The 22,977-nt window shown below is 43.9% G+C and overlaps 1 protein-coding gene across 6 annotated transcripts in view; it reads left to right on the top strand.

Moving 5' to 3' along the window:
• Window positions 1-22,977, top strand: part of mink1 (misshapen like kinase 1) — a 90,272-nt gene that overhangs the window by 11,710 nt on the left and 55,585 nt on the right. For all 6 annotated transcript variants that reach the window (XM_062957682.1, XM_062957680.1, XM_062957679.1 and 3 more), the window contains exon 2: window positions 11,553-11,618. In XM_062957682.1, coding sequence (XP_062813752.1) covers window positions 11,553-11,618 — 66 coding nt within the window. The remainder of the gene's footprint in view (window positions 1-11,552; window positions 11,619-22,977) is intronic.

Here is a 22,977-nt window from a genome sequence, read left to right as displayed (position 1 = left end):
ATGGTGGGAGTTGGAGTCCAAAACACCCAAAGTTAGCCCAGGTGTCAAAGGGATGACTTCATGAGTTCTTGGTTGGGCCCAAGGGGGAATTGAAAGGGCCTGAAGATGTTGGGAATGGTGGGAGTTGGAGTCCAAAACACCCAAAGTTAGCCCAGGTGTCAAAGGGATGACTTCATGAGTTCTTGGTTGGGCCCAAGGGGGAATTGAAAGGGCCTGAGGCTGTTGGGAATGGTGGGAGTTGGAGTCCAAAACACCTGGAGAGGGACAAAGTTAGCCCAGGTATCAAAGGGATGACTTCGTGAGTTCTTGGTTGGGCCCAAGGGGGAATTGAAAGGGCCTGAAGATGTTGGGAATGGTGGGAGTTGGAGTCCAAAACACCCAAAGTTAGCCCAGGTGTCAAAGGGATGACTTCATGAGTTCTTGGTTGGGCCCAAGGGGGAATTGAAAGGGCCTGAGGCTGTTGGTAATGGTGGGAGTCGGAGTCCAAAACACCTGGAGGGACAAATTTAGCCCAGGTGTCAAAGGGATGACTTCATGAGTTCTTGGTTGGGCCCAAGGGGGAATTGAAAGGGCCTGAGGCTGTTGGGAATGGTGGGAGTTGGAGTCCAAAACACCTGGAGAGGGACAAAGTTAGCCCAGGTATCAAAGGGATGACTTCGTGAGTTCTTGGTTGGGCCCAAGGGGGAATTGAAAGGGCCTGAAGATGTTGGGAATGGTGGGAGTTGGAGTCCAAAACACCCAAAGTTAGCCCAGGTGTCAAAGGGATGACTTCATGAGTTCTTGGTTGGGCCCAAGGGGGAATTGAAAGGGCCTGAGGCTGTTGGTAATGGTGGGAGTCGGAGTCCAAAACACCTGGAGAGGGACAAAGTTAGCCCAGGTGTCAAAGGGATGACTTCATGAGTTCTTGGTTGGGCCCAAGGGGGAATTGAAAGGGCCTGAGGCTGTTGGGAATGGTGGGAGTTGGAGTGCAAAACACCCGGAGGGACAAAATTAGCCCAGGTGTCAAGGGGATGACTTCATGAGTTCTTGGTTGGGCCCAAGGGGGAATTGAAAGGGCCTGAGGCTGTTGGGAATGGTGGGAGTCGGAGTCCAAACACCTGGAGGGACCAAGTTGGCCCATGCCTGCTCTGTATGGCGTTTCAGGGGTGCTGAGTGATGGAAGGTGGACCCCAGACCTGGGCAGGACCCCTCCCTTGCACCCACAGGTGTGCTTCACCTGTCTTGCAGAGGCCTCCTTGCCTTGCATTGGCCCAGATCCTTCACTCCTGCCTCTCCTCTCCGGGAGTGCGCACATGCACGGGGCGGGGCCACTCTCTTTGCAATCTCTTTGCTCAGGGAGGGGCCCCAGCCTGCCCCAACCTGCTCACCTGCCTCCAGGTGACTAAGCGCTTTGGAAGCCTCCCGGCCTGGCTGGTTGGGGGGTGGCAAAGGCAGGGGGCGCCTGGGACACTCTTGAGTGCAAAGTCAGGGACGAAGCCCCCCAGGGAGAGGAATCCAGGCCGCTCCCCACAAGACAAGCTACCCTTTCCAACACATGCACAGAGTGCCAATTTTGCTTAGTGTTCCTGTCCCTTCAAGGCTCCATATCTCTTCATTCAGAGATAAGACTGTGAATTGGAGTGAATGGGGGGGGGGGTGAGCCAGGTTGGGGTGCCCTTGCCTCCTCCTCTGCTGCAGCCTCCTTGGCTTGGTGCCTGGACCCCTCCTTCCCTCTCTATGGAAGGTTGTCCGGCTTTGGAAACCTTCTGCACACAGCTGAAGAAGACACATTGGTTTGGACACCGACCATATTTAGATGATGACCAGCTGTGCCCAGCCACGCGTTGTTGTGGCTTATGGGAATGCTTTGTTGGCCAGGTGGAATAGCAGTGAATAGCCTTGCAGCCTCAAAGCCTGGCCATTTTCTTCCTATGCGAATCCTTGTTTGGTGAGCTGGAATACAATGGAATAGGCTTGCTGCTTGGAAGGCTGGGTCCTCTAATTTGGACTTTATTTTTCTAGGGTTTTTTGTTTGAAAGACATATTTTGGATGACTATGTCTTTTGTGGCCAAATTTGATGTGATTTGGTTCAGTGGTTTTGTTGTTTGCTCCATAGTAAAACACACATTACATTTTTATATACAGTAGAGTCTCACTTATCCAAGACTCGCTTATCCAAGCTTCTGGATAATCCAGGCCATTTTTGTAGTCAATGTTTTCAATATATTGTGATATTTTGGTGCTAAGTTCGTAAATACAGTAATTACAACATAACATTACTGCGTACTGAACTACTTTTTCTGTCAAATTTGTTGTATAACATGATGTTTTGGTGCTTAATTTGTAAAATCATAACCTAATTTGATGTTTAATAGTCTTTTCCTTAATCCCTCCTTATTATCCAAGATATTCGCTTATCCAACCTTCTGCTGGCCCGTTTAGCTTGGATAAGTGAGACTCTACTGTATATAGATGATGATGATCATTAAATTATTATTACTATTACTATTAGATGCCTTTAATGAATATATGTGAGGACCATAGGTATCACCAAGCACTTTACATGACTGAGGTTGACTATTGTTGTTTTATACCTGCAGATACTGTTTTTAACTAGAGCATTTTGTGAAGTGAGATATTTATGTTGGGTTGTTATTATTTTATATTACTGTTTTCTGTATGGCCATGTTCCAGAAGTATTCTGTCCTGACATTTCACCCAAATCTATGGCAGGCATCCTCAGAGGTTGTGAGGTTTACCCAGAAAACACACAACAACCCCATGATTCCGGCCATGAAAGCCTTCGACAACACATTTTATGTTATTGTTTCTGTAATTTCTATATTTTGTGTGTTTGCACCTTTGAGTGCTTTGTAAGCTGCCCCAAGTCCCTCTGGGAGATGGTGGTGGGTATTATTTGGTCCTGGGAACAAGGAAGGAAGAAAGGAAGGAAGGAAGGAAGGAGGGAAGGAAGGGCCCCTCTCCTCTTCCCCTCCCCACCCCAGTGAATGAACACCTGTTGCTTTGTGTCCCGGCTCGTTTCTCCCCTTGCACCTGGTCTCTCCTGCTTTCCATTTCCACCTCTTTCTGCAAAAGAAATGTGCTGACTTCTGCCCAAAAGACAGCCAACCAGAGGAAAGGAAAGGCTGGTTATTCGGAAATGATAAGAGACGGAGCCCCCTCCCCTCTTTCTCATGTGAGGAAGGGGTTCTGCTGTAGCAGCCTTCCTGAGATGTCTGGCCTTGGAATCGTCTCCCCTTCCTTCCTTCCGTCCTTCCTTCCTTCCTTCCTCTTTGCCAGCCAGCCATTGGGGGAGGGGGGGGTCTCTTGGCAGTGCATGGGAGGGGTCTTCTCCCCCAAAAGAGGCAGCTCTAGGAGTGCAGAGAGTGGAGCCCGCCAGTGCTGCTGCCTTGTCTCCTCCAGGAAGAAGGAAGGCTGCCATGGAGACGAGGCAGCCTGAGTGGGACGCTCTTCGTGGAAGGGGGGGGGGGGGCTTTGCTGCTTCTTCATCCCTAATTCTGGTGCAAGAACGTCTTTCTCCTCTTTCTTTCTTTCTTTCTTTCTTTCTTTCTTTCTTTCTTTCTTTCTTTCTTTCTTTCTTTCTTTCTTTCTTTCTCTCCCTCCCTCCCTCCCTCCCTCCTGGCAGGTCCAGGTGTCTGGGGAGGGGGCCCAGGGATTGGGGCCTTCCCACGCAGAAGGGCTTCTCTAGGGTCCTCGGCTGGTGTGTCCTGGGGGAGGCTGGCCTGGGGCCTCTCTCTCCCGTCCCCTCTTTCTCTCTCTCTCTCTCTCTCTGCCTTCTCCCCCCCCCCTTTTTGTCCCAGTGACCTGCCAGCAAGAACCGGCTCCTCAGCTGCCCCCAGAAATCTCCTTAGTTGGGGGTTTTGTGTAACCCGATTAGAAGCCGGCTACTGGCAGGTGACCTGTAATTAAAAGGCAGACAGGGATGAAGGGGGTGAGGTTGGAAGCAAGGCGGGGGGGGGGGGGGGCTCTCTTCCCCTCCCCTTGGTGTCCCCCCCCCCCAAGAATCGGAGGACACCCCAAAGGCCATTGAGTCAAACCCCCTTTGGGATTCTTTGCTCCCAAACCCTTGCTCATTTCGGTAACCCTGTCCTGAGAAGCGGTCTCACACCGCACTCCCCCCCCCCCCCCCACCCTTCCTCCCTTCCTTATTGCTTTGGGGCTGGAGAGCTTTGGACGTAATGGAGAAGGGGCTCTGAGTCGGATGGACCTCCTGCAGTCCAGCTAAGGGAGGAGGGCTCCATGCTTCTCAATGAGGAGAATGAGTGGGGCATGGCAAGGGGGGGCTCCCGCTGCCAGCTTTCCTCCCTCTCTCTTTCTTCCTTCCTTCCTCCGCAGACTGACTCACGGCCGCCCTCCAAGCAGGGAATTGAGGGCTGCCTTGGCCTCCTTGCCGCCTCCCACTCCTCCCACATTCCTTCTCTAGTTCCACAGGCAGGCAGGTGGGCAGGCATTGCAGCCCCTGGACCAGTTAGAAAGACAGAAGGGGAAGAGACTCAAGGGCCATCCAGTCCAACCCCCTCCTTTCTGCCAGGCAGAGAGACACCGTCCGGACCCTCCTGACAGATAATAATAATAATAATAATAATAATAGTCATAATAATAATAAACAACTTTCCTTTGTACCCCACCACCATCTCCCAAAGGGTCTTGAGACAGATCACAGAGCACTCAAGGTGCAACACGAGTCATCATTCCATGTTTTAAATTGGTTTTTACTGTAATGTAATGTAATGTAAACTTTTATTACGGTCAATGACCAGCTCATATCAAGGGCACCCAGTCCCGTACATCCATATAAAATCCGAGAGGTTATATACTTCACAATTAATAAAACTAAATCATTGACAAAATTTAAAATCTAGGATAAAAACTTCAATATTAATAAAAACCCTTATAAAATTGAATCATTGACAAAATTTAAAATCTAGGCTAAAAACTTCAACATTAATAAAAACCATTATAAAATTGAATCCTTGACAAAATTTAAAATCTAGGCTGAAGATCATATACCAGTACCATTAAGACCGAACTCAACTCACAGGATCATCCGGGGGGAGTCTAAAGGAAGGGAGTGGGGATGGCATGGGGGGGGGGATACCCCTAACTGTAAATAACAACCTATAACTATAAATAGTGGTCTATATCTGCTTTCCCAACTCTATTCTATAGATGGTACTTAGTTCTTTTGGCTCTCAATCATCATCTGCCGGATTTTAATTGCAGCTGTGCAGAATTTGGTGACATTATATGTCACAGCTGATATGGTATCTGAGAGCAATAAGATTACGTAAAATTGTCCAGAACGTCCTGGGTATTTAGTCCTGGGTTTTTACTGTTACTATATTATATTATTTGGTGTTAATGTATTTTATCTGGTCAAAGATGCTGTTTTTACATGTATTTTAGTTTGTTTATTTATTTATTTATTTACATCACTTTTACTCCGCCTTTCTCCCCGAGGGGACTCAAAGCGGCTTACAATAAATAGGCAAAAATTCAGTGCCTAAAAACAATGTAAAAACAACAATTCATATAAAACAATCTACAAAACAACAATTCATATAAAACAGATACCATTGCAAAATAAAATCACATTATATAAAATTTTAAGCATGTCCAAGATTAGAATCCATTCATCCAGAATCCTCAATAAATCTTTGTACCGGTCATGTAAAGTCCATGTTTATCATTTGTCTTTGTCTTGGCCCTATGTTAACCATCCCGAGTCCCTGCACCGAGATGGAGGCAGGATAGAAAAATAGTTATTACAGTAGAGTCTCACTTATCTAAGACTCGCTTATCCAAGGTTCAGGATTATCCAAGGCATTTTTGTAGTCAATGTTTTCAATATATCGTGATATTTTTGTGCTAAATTCATAAATACAGTAATTACAACATAACATTACTGCGTATTGAACTACTTTTTCTGTCAATTTTGTTGGATAACATGATGTTTTGGTGCTTAATTTGTAAAATCATAACCTAATTTGATGTTTAATAGGCCTTTCCTTAACCCCTCCTTATTATCCAAGATATTTGCTTATCCAAGCTTCTGCTGGCCCGTTTAGCTTGGATAAGTGGGACTCTACTGTATTATATTGTATTATTTGGTTTTAATGTGTTTTATCTGGTCAAAGATAAAAGGGGGAAAAGGAAAGGGCCTGAGGCTGTTAGAAATGGTGGGAGTTGGAGTCCAACACACCTGGAGGGAGGGCCCAGGTTTGATCATGGCTGGACTAGATGGTCCACGATGCAGCCTAGAACCACATTGGCCTTTTGGGCTGCTGCATCACACTCTTGGCTCCTGCTCAGCTTGTGCTCCACTCAGACTCCAAGATCCCTTTCTCGGGGGCCAAAGTCTGGCCTTGCATTTTTACAGGGCGGAGGGGCACCTCCAATGAGCTGGACCTGTTTCCCGTGTGGGTCGCCCAGCGGCACTTATATGTGGGGCACCAGGCCCGCGTCCTCATCCTGCCTGGCTCTAAGGATGCTATTTTGAGATCTGCAGCTCTAGTTTTCTTGCAGATAGAGGTTGGGCTTTTTCCCTGGCCCAGATGCAGGCGAAAGAGGCTCTCTATGAAGGAAATAAGGCTGAGAAAGCACTTCACGATCTTAAAACCTGGGTAGGCTTATAGAGAGAGAGCAGGCCTGCACAACATGTGGCCCTCTAAGTGTTTTTGACTTCAGCTCCCAGAATTCCTGGCTGTTGAACAAATTGGCTAGCGCAGGGGTCCCCAAATTTTTTAAACAGGGGCCAGTTCACGGTCCCTCAGACCATTGGAGGGCCAGACTATAGTTTAAAAAAAAACTATGAACAAATTCCTATGCACACTGCACATATCTTATTTTGAAGTAAAAAAACCAAAATGGGAATAAATACAGCCTCAAAGTTAATAATAATAATAATAATAATAATAATAATAATAATAATAATAATAATAAAGAGGGTTGAAAGAGACCCCTTGGGCCATTTAGTCCAACCCCCTTCTGCCTTTGTGCACCAAAAGCACTAGCAAAGCACCCCTTAATATATGCTCGCTCTGTGCAATAATGTTTTTACTGGTTGTTATGTTTAAATTTATTGTTTTTTGTAATGTGGAATTTTTATTATAATGTATATGTTATGGTCATTTTATACTTTTGATATTAGTAATGAAATTGTGGCATTGAATGTTTGCTGTTTATATGTATGTTAACCGCCCAGAGTCCCTCTGGGGAGAGAGGGCGGTCTAGAAATAAAGTTCTATTATTATTATTATTATTATTAAGTAATTAAAATACTGTTATAAGCTCAAGCAAAGCTTTGGAAGGCGCGCACCAGGCGAGGGAGGAGGCGGGAAAGGTGTATGCGATGGGCCGCATGTGGCCCACGGGCCATAGTTTGGGGACCCCTGGGCTAGGGCTTCTGGGAATTGGAGGGTCTCAAGTTGGGCAGACCTGATATAGTATCCATGCCTGGATGGGAAGGTGTGGCTTTTGTGCCTGGGAAGGGGAGTGATGGTGCCTCTCGATTCCCTAAATCCCACCTTTTCATAAAACAATTTTTGTTCCTAGATTATAACTGTCATGTCCTAATTGGTACTATCATAAAAAAACATGGGGAAATTCTATTAAACTGCACAAACTTTGATTTTGAGGGACATCCTGCAGCACATCTCGCTCTAGTTTCCCAATGAATCTCTCATCATCCAGTCTCAACCCATTCGGCATAGTCTGTGCCACAAAAATGAAGTTTCTGGAGTAGGACAACTACGTTCAAAGTAAAGACCGCACAATTAAACAGGAAATTACATTTTCAAACCAGGAACAGATTGAATTTTGTCATATAATGTAATGCAAAGAGAGAGATGGGGTCTGTGTGCCCAGATAAACTCAGGGAAACACCTCCAATACACAAGCACATTTTCTTATTTTCTTTTTATTTCCCTCCCTATTCACTGCTTTGTGATGACAGTAGGTGCTTTCATCATTGAGTTATGCTTCCCTTCCAATGACCTTTCTAGTGGGGTCCTTCCAACTGCACAAGATGGGATATTTCACCATTTCCATTCTTATTTTTTTTTGAACAGGCTGGAAATAAGGGCTTCTGAGAATTGGAGGCCCAAACGTCTGGAGGGTCTCAGGTTGTGCAGGCCTGATAGAACGTGATCTGGTCTTTTAGCATTGGCTTCAACTCGAGATGGTTTCCCATAACATATTGTACATTTGCAGTTTTGCTCATAGGAAATAGAGGGTTTTGTACTTTCAGGTTTCGAAAGACCTTCGGTTATACTTGTCGTTGCTGTTGTTATTGTGGTAATGGTGTACTTTCCTTCTATCTGAGGCAAGCCTGTCATAGGGCTCTCTTGGCAAGGCTCTTGGCGTTTTTTAAAACATAAATCTTAAACATGTGCCCTTTGTGTAATCTCTGTTTTGTGTATTTCAATATGTATTTTGTAGGAATACATTTTAGTAAGTATATTTTATAGAAATACATTATAATATGCGCATTTGTGGTATTTTTACAATGTTTATGTGTTATAATTACTGTATTCTGTAACCCGCCTCGAGCCATGAACAGAGGCAGGTAAGATATAAAATAAGAAGAATAAGAAGAATAAGAAGGTGGCGTGCCAAAAGCTCTCAGCCGGCATTTGGAAACAATAGACATTGACAAAATCACGATCTGCCAACTGCAAAAGGCCACCCGACTGGAATCTGCGCGCATCATCTGAAAATGCATCACACAGTCCTAGACACTTGTGATTTTGTGATACAAAATCCAGCATATCTATTCTGTTTGCTGTGTCATAATAAAATAATAATAATAATAACTTATTACTATTATTAACTGGAATACAATGTCCAGTTCTGAGCACCACGGTTTAAAAGAGATATGGATAAGCTGGAAGATGGCAATTAAAATGATCAAAGGTCCGGAGACTATGAATCCCTATGAGGAGGGTGTTAGAGAGCTGGGTCTGTTTAGCCTGCAGAAGAGAAGGTTGAGAGGAGACATGAGAGCCATGTATAAATATGTGAAAGGGCGTCATAAGGAACAGGGAGCAGGCTTGCTTTCTGCTGCCCTTGAAACCAGGACTCAGAGCAATTGGTTCCAATGACAGGAAAGGAAATTCCACCTGAACATTAAGAAGAACTTCCTGACCGTATGAGCTATTCAACAAGGGAACTCCCTTCCTTGGAGTCCGGGGGAAGCTCCTTCCTTGGAGGCTTTTAAACAGAGGCTGGATGGCTATCTGTCGAGAGTGCTTTGATGGTGCTTTTCCTGCATGGCAGGGGTTTGGACTAGATAGCCTACGTGCTCTTCCAACTCTTACTATTCTATTATTTATTTATTTATTTATTTATTTATTTGATGCACAAGAAGATTAGTACATAGCAAACAAGATCACTGTGCTGGCTGTTGTAGTGTCCAACGTGTGACACTTCCCAGGTGTCTAGAACTATGTGATGGATCGGCAAATACTTGTGTCTGATCATTGACTGATATTATTAACTGTTACAATATTCTTGTTTTATATTGTATTATTGTTTTTATCTTTTATACAGTGAATTGTATGTATGTTGATTATTGTTCTATTATGTTGTTTGGGCCTTGCACCATGTATGCCACCCCGAGTCCCCTTGGGGAGATGGTGGCGGGGTATAAAGTATTATTATTATTATTGTATGACACAGCAAACAAGATAGATATGCTGGATTTTGTAATTATTATTATTATTATTATGCATGCAGATCTGAATAGGATGGCCTTTTGCAGCTGTCAGATGGTAATTTTGATTGTTTTCAGGTGCTGGCCAAGGTCTTTAGGCACTGCACCCAATGTGCCGATCACCACTGGCCTCATTTTTCCAGGCTTGTGCTAGAGTCTTTGCAGTTCAATATTTAAATCATTAGTATTATTATTATTTTATTATGACACAGCAAACAAGATAGATATGCTGGATTTCGTATCACAAAACCACAAGTCGAACACTTCCCAAGTGTCTAGGACTCTGTGATGTATTTTCGGATGATGCGCGCAGATCGCAGTAGGGTGGCCTTTTGCAGTTGGCAATCGTAATTTTGTCAATATCTATTGTTTCCAAATTCTGGCTGAGATCTTTTGGAACGGCACCCAGTGTGCCCATCACCACCGGGACCACCTGCACTGGTTTTGCAGAGACTTTGAAGTTCAATCTTGAGGTCCTGATAGCGGCTGAGTTTTTCCTGTTGTTTTTCGTCAATGCGACTGTCACCTGGGATGGCAACATCAATGATCCAAATCTTTTTCTTTTCCACAACTGTGATGTCTGGTGTGTTGTGTTCCAGAACTTTGTCAGTCTGGATTCGGAAGCCCCACAGTATCTTTGCGTGCTCATTCTCCAATACTTTTGCAGGTTTGTGATCCCACCAGTTCTTTACTGCTGGGAGGTGGTACTTGAGGCATAAGTTCCAATGAATCATTTGGGCCACATGGTTGTGCCTCTGTTTGTAGTCTGTCTGTGCGATTTTCTTACAGCAGCTGAGGATATGATCAATGGTTTTGTCAGCTTCCTTGCACAGTCTGCATTTTAGGTCATCAGCTGATTTTTCGATCTTGGCCTTAATTGCATTTGTTCTTATTGTTGTTATTATTATTATTATTATTATTATTATTATTATTATTATTATTAGGCTTTAGAGTCAGTTGGCCTTTGCTGGTTCAAGTCTCCTTGTGGAGAGAAAAAGTGAGGATATAAATAAACACAATAATAATAATAATTTGCCCTCTCTAAGGCCGTGGAAGTGTGATTTGCCACGGTCACCCGGTGGATCGGACAGCAGTTCAAACCCTGGCTTCTAGAGCCATTGTCCAGCCAACACTCAGCACTGAACCACACCAGCTTTTGCATCAGCTGACGCAGTTTCATAACTTCAGTTGTGAAGAAAGTTCTGGACACGGGACAATAAATATAATGGGCTTGGCATGGAAATGAAGTCTTGGCCATGATCCAGTTATCTCTGAAATGCCTGCGGTGCGTTCCTTTGGGAAGCCAGGCCCTGCCCTATGGCTGCCGCACCTCTGGGGCCCATTTGAAAAAGCACTGACCCCTTCCTCTGTGGGGCTGGACCGCCCTCCGGCCCCCTCTCTTCCTCCCTCAGATCTGGGACAGAGCCGGCCCCAAAGGAGAGAAGTCCTCGTTTGTCCTGATGAGGAGCTATTAATATATTAATCAGGACCCAAGGGAAGCCAGGCTGATGGAGAGGCTCGCTTTGGAGGAGCAGGAGGCTTGGTGGAAAACCCATTGGATCTAGATCAGGCCTGGGCCAACTTGGGCCTTCCTTCTAGGTGTGTTTTGTACTGCAGCTCCCACCATTCCTCACAGCCTCAGGCCCTTTCCTTTTGCCCCTCAGCCGCTTAAGCGGCTGAGGGGCAAAAGGAAGGGGCCTGAGGCTGTGAGGAATGGTGGAAGTTGCAGTACAAAACACCTGGAGGGAGGGCCGAAGTTGGCCCAGGCCTGATCTAGAAGCTGTTAACTTTGAGCATGGAAGAGTCTCTCTGACCGCTGCTGTCTCTTGTCTCTTTCAGGATCCTGCCGGCATTTTCGAACTGGTGGAAGTGGTGGGCAATGGCACCTACGGACAGGTCTACAAGGTGAGTTGAGGTGGGAAGCGGAAAATAATTGGAAAGTACAATTTTCAGTGAGAAGATTGGTCCAGAGAAGTATGGAATATTGTTGAAGTGGGAATGATTATACATAAAGTTGTTTAAATGTAATTGAGTTATAGTGTTGCAATGTGAGCTGGAGATTGCATCATGCACTGTCTGCTGTCCACTATGCGAGTGTGTAAAGAGTTAACTGTGTATTGCATCAGACAGCAGAGGTGGTCATAAATAGCTCCTTGTGTTATCTCTCCCTCTCTGCCTCTCTGTTGTATATATCGTCTTGAGAGTTATCCGTTTGTTAGTAAACTTTTTGTAGATAGCCAAACAGGCTTCAGCCAGTTTGGTGCCAATGATTCTTCGTTGATCTTCCGCTGCATGTGTGTTTATCCAAACTGCGCACTCTGACAAATATAACACAAATGATAAATTGATATGTGGTATTAAGACTAAAAAAAAAAAAAAGAATTTTTGGAAAATATGGGGAAAATTTATAGAATATGTGTTTGCTCATGGGCAAGGGAACACACCTGCAGTGGAAACAATGATGTTTTGGAAATAATATGTTTGGGGTTTTTTGCAATATAGTTTTTATTTATTTCTTAAAGATAAGGAGACATCGAAAGCGGGGGAACAAACTAGATAGTGGAGAATAGTAGGAAAAGAGAGTAAGTGAAAGAGGGACAGAGAGAAAAAAAAATAACAGTAGGATAATCTATATATATATGAAAGGGTAATGAAATTTTGGCCTAGGACAAAACAACAAAAACTACACATCCCAGAAACACTAAACATGGCAGCACAACCCCTCAACCATGCCTCTACGTTCATACAACAAAAAGAAAAGAAAAATAAAGTCCTAATTAGAGGGAGAGGAATAATTGTTTTTATCCAATTGCTGCCAGTTAGAAGGCTTGGTCTCCTAGCAACCCACTCAGCCCAGAGGACTGTGGAAGAGCCTTGAGTCTGCACTGCCATATAATCCAGTTAAAATCAGATAATCTGTATTTTATAGGCAGTGTGGAAGAGGCCTAAGTGAGACTTAACTCTGCCTGTCCCCTGGGCTGAGTGGGTTGCTAGGAGACCAAGTGGGCAGAGATTAGCCCTCTAAACTGGCAGCAATTGGATAAAAACAATTATTCCTTTCCCTCTAATTAGGACTTTATTTTTCTTTTCTTTTTGTTGTATCAACCTTGAGGCGTGGATGATGGGTTGTGCTGTCAAATTTGGAGGTTGGGGGGTGTTTAGTTTTGTTGTTTTGCTCGGTGCCAGGATTCCATCACTCATTTATATATAGATAGATGGATAGATATATGCAATAAGAGGAGGAGGAAAAAAAATAAAAATAAAAGGGGGGGAGTGGTGCTTTGACTTCCCATCCATGCTTCAAAGATTTTTCTTTTGTTTTCTTCGACAGTTTCATTTATTCTAGCCTCCATCTTTTTATTTGTTTGTATATGCAAGACAGATCTATCATGAAGTTCATTCTTCTTTCTCTTAAGAAGTTTACGACTTTTGTCCAATCTGTTTTATTCTTCCCTTCTCTTATCTTTTGTGTCAGTATATCCATGTGCATAATATCTGTTATATTAATTGGAAATAATATGTTAAGCGGTTGGATCCAGGGGGACTGAGCACCCATCATTATTTATTTTGAGGAGTTTAATATGTGGATAGTATGTTGAAACTGGTAAAAATGTTGAAGCTCAACTCAACAGTGTGAAGATGTGATAATAATAATAATAATAACAATAATAACAACAACAACTTTATTTTATACCCCGCCTCCATCCCCCGCAGGGACTCGGGGCGGCTAACATGCGGCCAAGCCCAAATTTCCACAATAAACAAAATAAATATACATTCACAATAAAAACATCATTAATATTTACACAGGTCAAACCAACATTTGACAGCAATATAATGGTAAATAAAACCGCCAAATAAAAAAAATGCAACAGGTTAAGGTAATAAAAAGGCTGGACGTTGGTGCAAAAAGTGCATGATTAAAATCTAATGAGATAGATAGAAGTTCTGTTATTGTCATTTTTAAAATCATATATATATATATATATATATATATATATATATATATATATATATCACAAGCCCATAGCCAAGGGGGCACCCCCCAAATTTTTCAGGTAAAAAAAAACCCAGTTTACTCATGAACTTTAACTGGTTTACCAAATCCCGATGCTGCCAAGTCTATGAGAAGCAAACATTAAGAGTCCCTCCAGAACTGCAAGCACGATCTCAACCAATTTTGGATTAGTCAGACTGTCATTACATTGCAATAGAAGCAATAACTGGCATAGTGGAAGCTGCCAGAATGTGGTAGCTGACAGGCAAAGCCTAAGGCATGGGACGGGATGGGGGATTTGACCTGGCTTGCAGGTGAAAACTGTGGAAATGGAGGTGTCTCCCACTGGTTCATCTAATCCGGTGGTTCTCAACCTGGGTCCCCAGATATTTTTGGCCTTCAACTCCCAGAAATCCTAACAGCTGGGAAACTGACTGGGATTTCTGGGAGTTGTAGGCCAAAAACATCTGGGGACCTCAAGTTGAGAACCACTGATCTAGTCCAAGGCCTGCCAAAGACACCATGGAACAGGAGCAAAGAGAAGAAGTGGTGCCACATCACAACATCTGAGGATGCCTGCCATAGATGTGGGCGAAACATCAGGAGAGAATACTTCTGGAACCTGGCCATACTGCCTGGGAAACATACAACAACCCTGTGAATCCCGGCCATGAAAAAAACCTTCGACAACACGGTGCCATTGGACTTTATATAATAATAATAATAAGAATAATAATAATAAGAAGAAGAAGAAGAAGTAGTAGTAGTAGTAGTTTATTTATATCCCGCCTCCATCTCCCCCGAAGGGGACTCGGGGCGGCTTACAGCAAAATCCAAGTAGTCTTTAAACAAGAGTAAAGTGTGCAATTAGCAAGCTAGATTTTTATGTCTTGGTGGGATCCACCCATTAACTTGTGAATGATCATGAAGATGGCATAGTCAATTAGTGAGGGCATCTGCTTGGAAGTAGCCTGGCCTTTGTTCCCTTTGAATGATTTGCTGCCTGGAGACATCCTTAGCCTGGGTGGTGTTCATTGGCCCTTGATTGCTTCCTGCCTGGAGACATCATCAACATCATCATCATCATGTTGTCAAAGGCTTTCATGGCCGGGATCACAGGGTTGTTGTGTTTTCCGGGCTGTCTGGCCATGTTCCAGAAGCATTCTCTCCTGACGTTTCGCCCACATCTATGGCAGGCATCCTCAGAGGTTGTAAGGTTACGTGTCACGTGAACAAGAGTGTTTCTGGTGACCAGTTGAAAGCGCAGTTAGTGCAAAATCCACAGACTCCACTGCCAAGATATGTATGTCCTGTGGATAAGAAGAGGCGTCTAAATGGTTCAGCAGATTCCTTCCCCTGGTTGGCCTACTCATGTTATGTACAAGGTGTGCTCTGGAAGTACGGTGTGGTGTTTGGAGGAGAAGGTGGGGGTCAAGGTGCTCACCAGAAGCTTGGAGCATTGGTGGCTCAACCATTGGTCCAATGGAGAAATGCAATAGAAGTTTTCAATGAGCACCAAAAAACAGAGTCCCACCAGAACAACTTGTCCTTGGCTGAAAACATCTTGCTAATTCACAGCAGAAAACGTCTTGTTGAGAAAGGAAATAAGAAGAAAGCAGAAGAAAATGGAAATAAGCTTCTGCCGACTGTGGAAACGATAGTCCTTTGTGGACGACCAGAACGGGCTTCAAGAGGGAGCAAGGATTCAGGACCTGTGACCTGGGAAGAACCTTTGCACCGTGGTGGTCATTGCAGGGCCTTGGGGAGATCTCTCTCCGGCCACATCAGGAGACACTGACCACAAAAGGGGGGGGGAGTTTCGACCCCTCCCAAAGGTTTTTTCTGGCTACGGGCCTGATATGTATATGTATGTATGTATGTATGTATGTATGTAAAGGTTTCCCCCTGATGTTAAGTCCAGTCGTATCCAACTTTGTGGGTTGGTGCTCATCTCCATTTCCAAGTCAAAGATCTGGTGTGGTCTGTAGATACCTCCAAGGTCATGTGGCCACTGGCATGAATGCATGGAGCGCCATTACCTTCCTGCCGGAGTGGTACCTATTGATCTACTCACATTTGCATGTTTTCAAACTGCTAGGTTGGCAGAAGCTGGAGCTGACAGTGGGAGCTTGCTCTGCTCCCCAGATTCAAACTGTTGACCTTTCGGTCAGCAATTCATCAGCTCAGCTGTTTAACCCACTGCGCCACCGGAGACTCTTTGTATGTGTCTGTGTGTGTGTGTGTGTGTGTGTGAATAGATAGATAGATAGATAGATAGATAGATAGATAGATAGATAGATAGATATGGAAGGCAGGGTGCCCACCCTGGCCACCTTCCGGAAAGATCTGAAAAGGTGGTTCTTCCAATGTGTTTTTCACTAATCAGTTTACATTTTGGACTTGGCCTTCAAGCCCACTTTATCACCAGCCCCGTCCCCGGACTATATGGCTCAAGCCCCGGCCTGCCTTTTAGCACTGACCATATCTTCTGGGCTTGGCTACTGGTATCGGTTGTTGTTGAGGTTATGTTTTTAATGATGGTTTATGTTTTCCTGTGGTCATGCCTTGTACTGTAAGTGCATATTACGATGCTGTATTTTAATTTTTGTTCCACTGGGCTTGGTCCCCGTGTAAGCCACCCTGGGGCGGGATATAAGAACAAAGTTAGTATTATTATGGCTGAGAGTGTGGCCCCTGAGCATGTGCAGAGTGGCTTCTTCTTCCCCAGCGAGGCGAGGAGGCCCCGGTGCAGGCTCTCTGCGCAGACGGCATCCTTTGGGTCCCTGCAGCTCTCTCTCTGTTCCCATGGAAACCCACTGGGGAGCTTTTTCTCCCACTGGTGACTAACCCCCCCCCCCCCCCACCATGTTCCCTAGAGCCCTGTTTCTGGAACCCATCCCCTTGCATATGATGCACAAAGAGGGTATATGATGCAAAACAAGCCCCTCTTTGCCCCCAATGACTCCCACCTCCCCAAATAATGCAAGAAAGAGCTTGTCAAGGATATGGGGAGGGGCAAATGAGGAGGGGAGTATATGTCTGCCCCCCTTTTTTGGAATTTATATATACACACACGCATCCTAGGCAGCTTTCCCTTTGAAGAAAGACCCTGACAGGCGTCTCTCCCTCTGATCTGGGAGGCATCCGTCTCCCTTTGATGGCAACGCGGGGAAAGTGGGAGGGGGCTTCTGTCAATCAGGAAGCCTGGAAGCAAAGAGGATGGGAGGATACGCAGACATTCCCTTCCGAACAATCAGGTGCCCTTGTTGTTCTCTGAAAGCCTGGCAGCAAGAGGCAAACACAGAGAGAGAGAGAGAGAGAGAGAGAGAGAGAGAGAGAGAGAGAGAGAGAGAGAGAGAGAGAGAGAGAGACATCTGGGTCTTTGAAAGTGGGGCAACGCAAAGGTGCCATTTAGGGAAAGGCAGCTTCTCCTCCTTCACCTGTTTGCCCCCTTTTTGGGCTCAGGTGTGTTATTCTGCCCTTTTGGCCCCCAAACAACTATTTAGAGACGGCATGGGCCAACTTCGGCCCTCCCTCCAGGTGTTTTGGGCTCCAACTCCCACCATTCCTAACAGCCTCAGGTAGGAGCCTCCGGTGGCCTAGGGGATAAAAGCCTCGTGACTTGAAGGTTGGGTTGCTGACCTGAAAGCTGCCAGGTTCAAATTCCACCCGGGGAGAGCGCTGATGAGCTCCCTCTATCAGCTCCAGCTCCATGTGCAGATATGACAAAACATCAAAAACATCCGGGCATCCCCTGGGCAACGTCCTTGCAGACGGCCAATTTTCTCACTCCAGAAGCAACTCCAGTTGCTCCTGACACAAAAGAAAACCAGCCTCAGGTCCTTTCCTTTTTCCCCTCAGCCACTTAACTGTCCAAGCTGTTCAGCAGTGGAACTCTCTGCTGCAGAGTGTGGTGGAAGCTCCTTCCTTAGTGGCTTTTAAACAGAGGCTGGATGGCCATCTGTCAGGGATGCTTTGATGATGCTTTCCTTGAATGGCAGGGGGTTGGACTTGATGGACCACGGGGTCTCTATGATTCTAAGAGGGAAAGTGTCCAGAGAGAAGGGTCAGCAAAAATTATGGACAAAGGTCTGGATAGAATCTTATCACCTGGAGAAGAGAAGGGGACGTGAGAAGAGCCAGGTTTCGAAATTGGAAAAGAGGTCCCTTTAAGGAGGACATTGCAAGCTTGTTTTTGGAAATTGGGATGCAACGGAGACATGGGTTCAAAATGAAAATAAAAACCATTTGGAAGAACGTCCTGATAGTCAACAGAGGAACCTGGGAGTCTGGTGGAGCTACCTTCCTTCTCTGGAGGCCATTAATAATAATAATAATCATCATCATCATCATCACACAGTCCTAAACACTTGGGAAGTGTTCGACTTGTGATTTTGTGAAACGAAATCCAGCATATAGATCTCGTTTTCTGTATCATACATTGTCTTTGTGTCAATAACAACAACAACAACAACTTTATTTTTGTACCCCGCCTCCATCTCCCCAATGGGACTCAGGGCAGCTAACATGGGGCCAAACCCAGGTAAACACACCAAAAGAGGATAAAATACATACATCAGGTTATGAATACCATTTTCTAAAAGGTTATGATCTCTAAAAGGTCGTGCTTTTCATTGTGTTAGTTTTGGCCAATGAGTTCTCTAATCTGTGGAAGCAGCAGCTGGGTGGCCATCTGTCGGGAGCGCTTGGATGGTGCCTTCCTGCCTAGCATAGCTTAAAGGCAATAGGACTAGATGGCCCTTGGGTGCCCCATTTCCCACTCTAGCATTATCATTCATATATCTATATCTATCTATTTATAATAATAATAATAATAATAATAATAATAATAATAATAATAATAATATAACAATTATTATTATTATATGCTACAGCAAACAAGATATATATGCTGGATTTCGTTTCACAAAATCACAAGTCAAACACTTCCCAAGTGTCTAGGACTCTGTGGTGTATTTTCGGATGATGTGCGCAGATCCCAGTCGGGTGGCCTTTTGCAGTTGGCAGATCCTGATTTTGTCAATGTCTATTGTTTCCAAATGCCGGCTGAGATCTTTTGGCACGGCACCCAGTGTGCCCATCACCACCGGGACCACCTGCACTGGTTTCCGCCAGAGTCTTTGAAGTTCAATCTTGAGGTCCTGATAGCGGCTGAGTTTTTCCTGTTGTTTTTGGTCAATGCAACTGTCACCTGGGATGGCAACATCAATGATCTAAACCTTTTTCCTTTCCACAACTGTGATGTCTGGTGTGTTGTGTTCCAGAACTTTGTCAGTCTGGATTCGGAAGTCCCACAGTATCTTTGCGTGCTCATTTTCCAATACTTTTGCAGGTTTGTGATCCCACCAGTTCTTTGCTGCTGGGAGGTGGTACTTGAGGCATAAGTTCCAATGAATCATTTGGGCCACATAGTTGTGCCTCTGTTTGTAGTCTGTCTGTGTGATTTTCTTACAGCAGCTGAGGATATGATCCATGGTTTCATCTGTTTCCTTGCACAGTCTGCATTTTGGGTCATCAGCTGATTTTTTGATCTTGGCCTGAATTGCCTTTGTCCTGATGTCTTGCTCCTGGGCTGCAAGGATCAGGCCTTCTGTCTCCTTCTTCAGGGTCCCATTCGTGAGCCAGAGCCAGGTCTTCTATTATTATTATTATTATTATTATTATTATTATTATTATTATTATTATTAATTGCCTTTGTTCTGATGTCTTGCTCCTGGGCTGCAAGGATCAGGCCTTCTGTCTCCTTCTTCAGGGTCCCATTCGTGAGCCAGAGCCAGGTCTTCTATTATTATTATTATTATTATTATTATTATTATTAATTGCCTTTGTCCTGATGTCTTGCTCCTGGGCTGCAAGGATCAGGCCTTCTGTCTCCTTCTTCAGGGTCCCATTCGTGAGCCAGAGCCAGGTCTTCTATTATTATTACTATTATTATTATTATTATTATTATTATTATTAATTGCCTTTGTCCTGATGTCTTGCTCCTGGGCTGCAAGGATCAGGCCTTCTGTCTCCTTCTTCAGGGTCCCATTCATGAGCCAGAGCCAGGTCTTCTATTATTATTACTATTATTATTATTATTATTATTATTATTATTATTATTAATTGCCTTTGTCCTGATGTCTTGCTCCTGGGCTGCAAGGATCAGGCCTTCTGTCTCCTTCTTCAGGGTCCCATTCATGAGCCAGAGCCAGGTCTTCTATTATTATTACTATTATTATTATTATTATTATTTTTATTATTATTAATTGCCTTTGTCCTGATGTCTTGCTCCTGGGCTGCAAGGATCAGGCCTTCTGTCTCCTTCTTCAGGGTCCCATTCGTGAGCCAGAGCCAGGTCTTCTATTATTATTATTATTATTATTATTATTATTATTAATTGCCTTTGTCCTGATGTCTTGCTCCTGGGCTGCAAGGATCAGGCCTTCTGTCTCCTTCTTCAGGGTCCCATTCATGAGCCAGAGCCAGGTCTTCTATTATTATTATTATTATTATTATTATTATTAATTGCCTTTGTCCTGATGTCTTGCTCCTGGGCTGCAAGGATCAGGCCTTCTGTCTCCTTCTTCAGGGTCCCATTCGTGAGCCAGAGCCAGGTCTTCTATTATTATTATTATTATTATTATTATTAATTGCATTTGTCCTGATGTCTTGCTCCTGGGCTGCAAGGATCAGGCCTTCTGTCTCCTTCTTCAGGGTCCCATTCGTGAGCCAGAGCCAGGTCTTCTATTATTATTACTATTATTATTATTATTATTATTATTATTATTATTATTATTATTATTATTATTAATTGCCTTTGTCCTGATGTCTTGCTCCTGGGCTGCAAGGATCAGGCCTTCTGTCTCCTTCTTCAGAGTCCCATTCGTGAGCCAGAGCCAGGTCTTCTCTTTATCAGCTTTTCCTTCAATTTTGTCAAGGAACTTTCCATGCAATGTTTTGTTGTGCCAGCTGTCAGCTCGAGTTTGTAGTGCGGTTTTCTTGTACTGGTTTTTTGTCTGCTGTGCTTTGAGGAGTTTCTGATTTTTGACTTCAATCAAAGCAGGTTCTTCACTTTGCTTTACATCTTCTGCCAGGGCATGTTCTTCTTCTTTGATTGCTTGTTTGACTTGTAAGAGTCCTCTGCCCCCTGATCTTCTAGGCCAGGGGTCCTCAAACTTTTTAAGCCGAGGGCCGGTCCACAATCCTTCAGACTGTTGAGGGGCCGGATTATCATTTGAAAAAAAATACAAACAAATTCCGATGCACACTGCATATGTCTTATTTGTAGTGCAAAAACAACAACAACAACAACAACAATATAAACGAAAGAACAATACAATATTTAAAAATAAAAACAATTTTAACCAACATACATTTATCAGGATTTCAATGGGAAGTGTGGTCCTGCTTCTGGCCAATGAGATAGTCAAGTTAATTAGGGTTGTTGTTGTTGTTGTTGTTGTTGTTGTTGTTGTTGTGTGCCTTCAAGTCATTTCAGACTTTGGGCGAGCCTAAGTCTAAAATTTATTTATTATTTATTTACTGCATTTATTTACTACATTTGTATCACACCCTTCTCACCCCAAAGGGGACTCAGAGTGGCTTACAAATTATATGTACATACAATATATATTATTAGCATAGCACAATATTAGCATTATATATTACTATGTTGAACTATACCACTATACTGTAATATTATTAGTAATATTATATGTAATATAGAATATATAATTAATATTATTATATGGTATTATTATTAGTGTTATATTGTATTACATTATAATATTATTATCAATATTATATGTATATACAATATATTATATTATAAAACTGAGGGCGGGGGCCAGGTAAATGACCTTGGAGGGCCGCATCCGGCCCCCGGGCCTTAGTTTGGGGACCCCTGTTCTAGGCAGATATAGCCGGTCAACATCACTGTGAGGGTGCAGTGAATGATGAATGGTCATGAGTTTTCTTGTTATTATTATGACGTTGTATGACACAGCAAACAAGATAGATATGCTGGATTTCGTTTCACAAAATCACAAGTCGAACACTTCCCAAGTGTCTAGGACTCTGTGATGTATTTTCGGATGATGCGTGCAGATCCCAGTAAGGTGGCCTTTTGCAGTTGGCAGATCGTAATTTTGTCAATGTCTATTGTTTCCAAATGCCGGCTGAGATCTTTTGGTACGGCACCCAGTGTGCCCATCACCACCGGGACCACCTGCACTGGTTTCTGCCAGAGTCTTTGAAGTTCAATCTTGAGGTCCTGAGAGCGGCTGAGTTTTTCCTGTTGTTTTTCTTCAATGCGACTGTCACCTGGGATGGCAACATCAATGATCCAAACCTTGTTCTTTTCCACAACTGTGATGTCTGGTGTGTTGTGTTCCAGAACTTTGTCAGTCTGGATTCGGAAGTCCCACAGTATCTTTGCGTGTTCATTTTCCACAACCTTTGCAGGTTTGTGATCCCACCAGTTCTTTGCTGCTGGGAGGTGGTACTTGAGGCATAAGTTCCAATGAATCATTTGGGCCACATAGTTGTGCCTCTGTTTGTAGTCTGTCTGTGCAATTTTCTTACAGCAGCTGAGGATATGATCCATGGTTTCATCGGTTTCCTTGCACAGTCTGCACTTTGGGTCATCAGCTGATTTTTCGATCTTGGCCTTGATTGCATTTGTTCTGATGGCTTGCTCCTGGGCTGCAAGGATCAGGCCTTCTGTCTCCTCCTTCAGGGTCCCATTCGTGAGCCAGAGCCAGGTCTTCTCCTTGTCAGCTTTTCCTTCAATTTTGTCAAGGAACTTTCCATGCAGTGTTTTGTTGTGCCAGCTGTCAGCTCTAGTTTGTAGTGCGGTTTTCTTGTACTGGTTTTTTGTCTGCTGTGCTTTGAGGAGTTTCTGATTTTTGACTTCAATCAAAGCAGGTTCTTCACTTTGCTTTACATCTTCTGCCAGGGCAAGTTCTTCTTCTTTGACTGCTTGCTTTACTTGTAGGAGTCCTCTGCCCCCTGATCTTCTAGGCAGATATAGCCGGTCAACATCACTGTGAGGGTGCAGTGAATGATGAATGGTCATGAGTTTTCTTATTATTATTATTATTATTATTATTATTATTATTATTATTATTATTATTATATCTATCTTTCTCTCTCTCTCTCTCTCTATATATATATATATATATATATCTCGGCTCTATCTGCTGTCTTGCACAGGACCAAGGTGTACCAACCAACCACCCATTCTGTTCCTGCAGCAGCCGTGTT

Source organism: Anolis carolinensis, chromosome 6 (genome assembly GCF_035594765.1).
Source record: "Anolis carolinensis isolate JA03-04 chromosome 6, rAnoCar3.1.pri, whole genome shotgun sequence".
In the NCBI taxonomy this organism is placed as follows: Eukaryota; Metazoa; Chordata; class Lepidosauria; order Squamata; family Dactyloidae; genus Anolis; species Anolis carolinensis.
This window is presented reverse-complemented; position numbering and strand designations above follow the sequence as displayed.